The following is an 8,326-nucleotide window of genomic DNA, read 5'->3' as shown; positions in this document are numbered from 1 at the left end:
TTTAAATATTATTGAAGTTTGAAAGGAATAGGGTGTTTTTTACCTATAATTAATGTCTGGACAGAATAGCCTGCAAAACATTTTTAAATTTTTGATGTGAGGTGAGAATTTATGTTTGAAGATTGTCCTTGAGAATGGCCGATTTGCCCGAAACGTTGGACTATTGATGTAGTAAAGAGTGTTAAGACTAAACAAGGATACCATTTGATTTATTTAATAAATAAATACCAGTCTCAAGAAATTGAAATAAATTATATTTAAAGTAATAGTTATTATTACTAGTTCTTACAAGGGAGGCTACGTACGTGAGATCATCAATTTCAATGATATGTTTTTTGGTGATACTAGGGCAAAAAACATTAGATACTTGTTTCAAAATTTTGATAAAAAAAAAAAAAATAATTTTTCGATTTTGATTTGAAAATTACAAAATATTCAATAACTTTAAGATAATGCCACTAATCTGCACAAAACGTAGAAAGGGTTTAGAGCTGTCTAATTTGCACGCAATGGTATAAACTGTACCTTCGTTAACAAATTAGAACCGGAGATTTGAAATAAAACGTTTGATATTTTTTTCTTTGTTTGGAAGTGCCTTTTCTCCCTTATAAAGGTGTAAAATTTAAAAGATATTCATATGGAATTCAAGAGCGGAAATTTAGCTTTCCAACAGTTGTAGTTATGTTGAATATTGACAGGAGCTATGAATTTATTTCGTGAACGCGGGACATCGGGGAAAAAAGAATTCTAATTTTTGATTTTTAACATTCCTATTTAAACTTCTGATACATATATCAATTTAGATCGAACTGCCTTAAGACCTTTTTTGTCTTGATAGTTCACTACCACGTTCTTACTTTTGCTTGAAACTATTTCCTCCACATCATTATGTTGTTCATCATAGTTTTTCTGTTCACAGAACGTAGCACCCAATTTTAAGTTTTTCTCATGGAGGATTATAACCTCAGTGCATAATAAAGATTTAAAAAAAAACATGCAGGACTTAAAAAATATTAATTTGTTTTTAATTTATTGAAATTGCAATCAAGCTCATAATGCTTATTGGTATTTTAGTTCTAGAACATTAAATTACAGAAAATTAAACAAAACAAAATATGGTAATGTTAACAGAAGTTCATGGAGCTTCCATCGTTTTAATCTTCTCACCAAGGCACTAGCGTTAACGAGATGACCGTGTCGGGGTAGGTCTTTGGCGGTTTTCCAGCCTGATATCCACTTTACAGAAGGCCCTCGACAAGGCGTATTCAATAGTAAGTTAGGAACGGCCGTGCCAGAGGATGAGGCCTGAACACTGACGTAGGTAGAGGAGGTCTAGGTGAGAGAGTCTGAGGTAGAGTAACAGTTCTAGTTGCCGAGATGAAGCGGCCGGACTAGAACTGTCAAGAAAGGAGCCAGCTTACTGGTTGCCGAGATGAAGCGGACGGATCAGTAAGCTGATAAGGCTAGGTGCAGCGCTAGTTGCCGAGATGAAGTGGACGGACTAGAGCTGGGGAGAGACGGGATCAACTACACTGGTTGCCGAGATGAAGCGGACGGACCAGTGTAATGGTTAAGGATCAGAATACAATCTTAGTTGCCGAGATGAAGCGGACGGACTAAGATTGCTGGAGAGAAGGAGAGGAGATAGGCCATCATCTTAGGTATACGTACATTAAAACAACTCTGGTGAGAATCGATTGGCAATGAACTTCTCTATCTCAAGTAGAGTGTACGTACGCCACCAGTGCTAGGACTAGGCCTGGGGAAGGCTGTGGATCAAAAGATCAAAGAGGTGATTTAGAGCCCCTTATTTATAGGCCTAGTCCATGTTGCTGTGACCGAGAAGCGGTCGGTACATGTCTACTTGAGATAGTTTCGTGCATTGTTTTGGTATAGTTTATTAATCATTATTTCGATATTGTTAAGTGTAATGTACAGAGATTATCAATATATAAAAATTATAATATGTTTTTACAAAATGACGTAATATGTAAATTTGAGACCTTCGGTGAGGCTCGAGGTGCAGCGCTCTGTTGAGTTGTGGCCGAACCGCTTGCTCCCTCTCGCTACAACCGCATCCATGTGTCCTTGTTGCAGTCGCTCTTGATGTGACTGTGATTTTTTAAAATCCTCCATGAATTGTTAGCATTTGAAGCTCTCAATGAAGATCATCATCTCTAATGACCTTGACATTTGACATCTGATGATACCATTGACAATACTCTTAAGATCTTTATTTTGAATAATTTCTCTGTTTGCATCCTTCGTGCATCCCTTACATTTGGACTGCAAAGTCCAAATATGTTTTAAGACTTGTTTGTACATCAGGACCTTATTATGGACACAAAGATTTGATTTTCTGCCTGCAAGACCTTTTTTTTCACATGAAATTTGGCGTCTAATGGCCTGATTTGAATAGGGGATCACTTTATCATCCATTGTAGTTGGCAGATATTACTAAGCAATGCTTTGATTCATTGAATTTTATTTTCCATTTTGAGATCCATCAATATACTGGCTATTTCTGTATTTAATTTTTTAACGGTTTCTTTGTTATCATTTCCTACAGGTAACACTCCTGTTTCATCGGCAAAGGTAGTCGTGACGCCTTTTTCAACCTCCGAGATATCAAAGTTATAGAGGAGAAAGAGTATGGGGCTTAACGCACTTCCCTGCGGTACCCCAACGCATGTATATAGGAGCCCAGAATATGCCTCTTCTTGTCTTATTGTAAATTATATTTTAGATAAATAAGACTCTGAGAAGAGGACATACTGTCCAGAGAGAGTTTTATTAAGATTATTGATAAACCTTTGTGCCAAACCTTTTCGAACTCCCGCGTAACTTCCAGAAATACTGCTGAGCAAACGATTCCTTCTTCAATTACTTTTTCAATATGATGATTAATTCTATGTACTTGACCAATGGTTAAATGTTTCTGCCGAAATCCAAATTGGTGATCAGGTAATACCTTTGTTTATTCGATCTGTGACATTAATTTCTTGAGGAGCATCTTCTCGAAGAGTTTTAACTACACCGGTAGTAATGATATAAAACGGTACGATGTTAACTCAAGTAGTGGCTTTCCTGGTGTTGGAATCATAATGTCCATCATGATCATAATAATAATATCCATTTCAACCAAAGGCGTTTCCTCGAGAAATTCTTCTTAGCTTTCATTCGGAGTGAAGATCTTTGCAAGGTAGTGAGTGAAAACTTTAGCTTTACTGTGGTTATCCTTTATCCGTGTATTTACAAAATCCTTCAGCGGTGCAGCCTGTAGTATTTGCCTCTTGAGGGACTAAGTTATTGCCTTCCAGAGTGAGTACTCAGACTAATGTTTTATCTTTTTTTCCCTGGACTGCATTTCAAAGCTTTGCCGTGTGCCTATTCTAAAAGGAATTTACTCACATATCGACGACAGCAAACACTAAAAGGTATTTGCTGTCGTCGATATGTGAGTAAATTACATCAATAAAATAGAATTCTATACATAATATAAGTCGACTACTTCCACCGAAATTTTCATTGTAAATGAGATTTAGTGGGACAAATTATTTTATTATCATTATGACTTGTTTTTTCGAAGATGGAAGTGCTTCCTTTGTGTCTGTGGGTGCGCACACAAGGTCGAAAACTCGGATTTTGCTACAAGGGACTAGTTTATGAAACGTCTCACAAACTGCTTTTTCGAACTCATAGCACTGTCCTATTTGACATATTTAAAGTTTGTGATTTGGGATTAGTGGCCTTGATTGAATTCCACATCCTAAACCTTTTTTTTTTGTAGATCTAAAATTTACTTAAACTGACTCGCAAAATTAATCAAGTGATACCATTCATTTTCAAATAATTATATAAATTATAATATATACTATACACACAGAAAAACTACAACACACGATGTTATACATTGGAACCTTGACAACGGATCACATTTTAGTAAACTGTGAATTCACTATTTTTCACAGCTCTTACCGACTTTCTACTTATAATACTGGGAATAATATAGACTGAAGAGAGTTTATCACATATGCCGTAATCCATTACCAAGATTTCACTGTTTAGCTCATCAGTTTAAAAAAAATACTTAATTCTGTATGTATGAGTTTTGAACTTCCTACCGCTGGAGCTTGTTTCATACACCGATATCTTTATCTGTGCTCAGATATTTTATTTATCTTATACATTGGGCGGTGGTATGATTTTAGTTATAATAAATTTAGCGCGGTGCGCGCATCACGCGACTTTCACTTCAGTCAAAATCGTTGAGTCGTTTTCGAGAAAATCGATTCTATAAAATGGTACATTCTTTCTGTCGATTTTATCGAAAAAGTTGCTTTCACATCCCAGGCATATGCCTTAAATATGGAATTTAAGATTCCTACCACTTTTCGTTTTTGAGCGAGGCTGTTTACACACACAGACCATTTTGTGAGACTAGGTTTTTTGGACTCATGGTACCACATAACATGTATTTTCATCGAAATTTTGCTCGATCGTAACACTTTCTCTTGCTTCATATTCCATTTACAGGTAAGTGGCGGTAAAAATCGACTGATGCGATACTTATTTCTTGGAGTATAGTTAATAAAGGGAACGAAAACCTGTAAATAAACCACGAAACAATAATGAAATCAGTTTCATCAGCAACAATAGGTCTTTAGTATAATTTAAACAACAATGAAAAATAACCTCTAGCTTACTAATGAGTTAAGTGCTATTTACTTCTACACAGTCTGTGACATTTCAGCATTCAAATGTTGAAGCTAATATGTATATTTTTTTGTTAAAAATGAAGATTTATAACAACACCGAGGAAAATTCTAAACACAACACCACGTATAACATGAAGGGCAATACAGTAGTTTAAAAAAATGGTCAACAATGACCAACTACTGGAATTCTAGCTATAAAAATCAAATTATCTTATTGTTTCTGAACGAAAATATTTAAAAAAAGATACCGAATTATAGTAAGAGGTGATACTGAAATTAGGGATAATATTGTCGAAGTGGCTGTGTATAATTAACTAGTTCTGACTCCAACTGAGGGTGAGAGGTACTCAGCATCAGAAGGCCTCTACAATGCGTGTTCAATTGAATGGTCTTATTAGGTTAGGTAGCTGGTAAGGAGTGAAATGACAGAATCAGTTTCACGAAAACTAGCCGTAATCTTCGCAGGATGAAAACTTCACGCCGTAATAACTAGGCTACGGTCGTGAAGGGGATCACAAGTCCTACAGGAACAAGTTGTAGGTCCTTGCAGGAAGGAAACTGCATTTCGTAAGGAACCAATAATACATTTATAAAAATACGGTGTTTGTGTGATGACTACGATACGGTTCACGTGTCGAAAGCCAGATGTCTAATATCGGTTATGACGGTAGCTAGAACGTCCAGTAAATAGTAGCGGGGTCGCTACAACATGTTTTGGGAATATAACAGTTTCATTATGTTACTCATTTTTCCACAAGATCTTACCTCGAAGATGCATTGTGTATGATTCTAATTATTATTTCCGGAAATTATTCTTTACTTTGTAGTAAAGAGTGACTATTTTTGTATTTAATTCAAGTGTTTTTGTTCAATTTAGAATTTAATTGTTTATTATCTGCTTTTAATTACTGCAACATTTGATACATTAATTGTATTAAGTCTTTACTTGACTGTAAAGCTAATATCAGCTTTTCTTCATTCATTATAACATTCATGTACGCAAAATAACAAATTTTATGAGTACTTACTGCTGGTGTATATCATTAATAACAATTGGTGCTTGTTTTATCTAGACTTCATTGTTCCAGTGTCTTCATCCTAATATTCAAATATTTACATTTATATTTTAAAAATAAAAAATATTCATTTTGCATTGAAATGATTAAATAAATGTTATTTATCAACATAATTGATTAATATGCTATTTAAAACTTCTAATAATCCTAAATTTCTAAGTAATTATTTATATATTGTAAATATTTCTTAATTTGAACTTATGAAATAAATTATAACTTTTTATATTTAAAAAATACACACTTTCTTTTATCCTCAAAGTAACAATATTTTCTTCACACTATTGGTATCAATAAACTTTTTTTATATTTTTCACAATAGTCACATTTAATTGTTCAATTTCCAATTTCTCTGCTCTGTTCTTGTTAACAGTTTATATTTATTTTTTTATTTTATTTTACAAGATACATAAAATAACACTACAATAAATATATATATATATATATATATATATATATACACATACATCCACATACTTATATGAAAATATGTTTTGTGGATTAATAACATGGTGTTGAATGTCAGGGGTGAGTGAAGAACTAGGAGCAAAAGATAATTGGTTGTTGAGATTGTTTACCATGACTGGGGGAGAATTGAGGTTGTTTTATTTTGGTTGGGATAATTTTCAGAGTATTTTCCTCTTGGATTTATTGTCAAAAACTTTAGAGAGGGCATTATGGATGTGGAGGGATTTAACATGTAGAACTGAGGATCAGGTTTGAATCACAGAGTTGTTTGAAAAACAGATAATCTGCTGGCTGAAGATTGTGATGAAATTAGTGTCTTACTACTTTACTTATTTTAATCATTTTTATTTTTTCGGCTGTCAGGCAAGGCACAATTAGACAGAGTAAGATTTAGGCTTTGAGAGGAGCATGAATTTCCAATACTGTTGATTTAAGATGAGAGTGAAAATCAAAGGTTCGATGGAATTTTAGGAATGAATATATGATATTGTAATGGAGAGAATCCAGTTCAGTTTGAAGAGATTTAGAGGAAAGGAGGTCCAAATTACCATAGGATATTGATTTAGGATTAAAGGGTTTAATGTATTGGTCCTGTAACATCTGGAAATGAAACAGAGTCGTTTGGGAACAGGAAAGGAATTCTATCAGTCAGAGAAAGGAAGGTAATGATTTAAGGAAAACACTAGGTTATTGGGAAAAGATTCATCACTGAATTCAGGAAGTATATTAATTTTAAAGTGATTACAACTTTGAGATAGGTAAAAACAATTGAACCAGGAAGGATTCAAAGAGATTTTTGAATGGAGCATATGATTTGGTAGACAAGATAAATCATAGGAGAGTCGATAATTGAAATTTCAAGGAACATATTCTAGGTGAGGAAAGTCAAGGAGAAGGGGATTGAATTAGGATTTTGACTTTGAGGCAGTCATGGATATATAACCTGACACCATCTCCCATGTGGTCATTTTTATTATGGTGTGGGAAAGAGTAATTGGTAAAGGATACCTCGGAAGAAGGAATAGGTTTAAGCCTGGTTTCAGATGCAGCTATAATATGATAAAAATTGTGAAGAAAATACTCTCAGAATTCATCATTGTGGACAATAAGAAATTTTACATAAATGGGACAGGAATTCAAAATATAGCCTATAACTGTGTCGTTGGGAAGTGGAATAGTAAAAAAAAAAGATCAAGGTTGAGAAATTGGATGTAACAACTTTTTACACAGTAAGTAGGAGGAAGTTCTGTCCCAAGGACAGTTTTCATCACTCGTTCCTTCCTTCCTTTCTTCTCTCTCTTATCACTCTCTCTTGATAAGTACTTATTTATTTATAACTCCCAATCTTTTTACTCTTTATTAAAATTATTAAAGTTTTAATTATAAATTATCTATTGATATAACTTAGAAATGGACATGGGGCAGGTACATACAGTACTTGTAATACCAATAATAAACATGTCCTGTCCGAACATATTTTATAATATAGATTCTGTTTTAAGATGAAACAGAATGTTTATTCCTAATAAATATTAAAATGAAGTTGTGATAATTTTACTATGTGTAGAATTATATACCCTTAAATATGTTCATGTATGTATTTATATTTTGTTAAAAATAACAAAATGTTTCTTTCTTTTTGTTATAGGTGGGATCACGGGTGGAATAGAAATATGTATAACATATCCTACGGAGTATGTTAAAACCCAGTTACAGCTGGATGAAAAATCGTCAAAACAAGGTACAAAACAATACAACGGTATTGTTGATTGTGTGAAGAAAACAGTGCAATCACGTGGTATATTTGGTTTATATAGAGGTCTGAGTGTTCTTCTTTATGGATCTATTCCAAAATCAGCTGTGAGGTAATTTTTATTCATTGTTTTGATTTTTTAACTATTTAAATAAATTAAAACTTAACATGATTGATGGTGTTGGTAAGAATCAGAAGAATATTTAACACTTCCTTTTCATAGACTAAACTACTATAACTTGAGAACCTAGGAAAATACTGGGTAGGATATATATATATATATATCCTACCCAGTATTTTCCTAGGTTCTCAAG

The 8,326-nt window shown here is 33.6% G+C and overlaps 1 protein-coding gene across 1 annotated transcript in view; it reads left to right on the top strand.

Annotated features, from left to right (window-relative positions):
* The window catches only part of sea (scheggia), a 45,483-nt gene that overhangs the window by 24,513 nt on the left and 12,644 nt on the right, over positions 1-8,326 (top strand). The window contains exon 2 of the mRNA XM_067045370.1: positions 7,908-8,124. Coding sequence (XP_066901471.1) covers positions 7,908-8,124 — 217 coding nt within the window. The remainder of the gene's footprint in view (positions 1-7,907; positions 8,125-8,326) is intronic.

This window comes from Halyomorpha halys, unplaced genomic scaffold (genome assembly GCF_000696795.3).
Source record: "Halyomorpha halys isolate HHAL.00 unplaced genomic scaffold, Hhal_1.1 Scaffold644.1, whole genome shotgun sequence".
Taxonomy (NCBI): Eukaryota; Metazoa; Arthropoda; class Insecta; order Hemiptera; family Pentatomidae; genus Halyomorpha; species Halyomorpha halys.
This window is presented reverse-complemented; position numbering and strand designations above follow the sequence as displayed.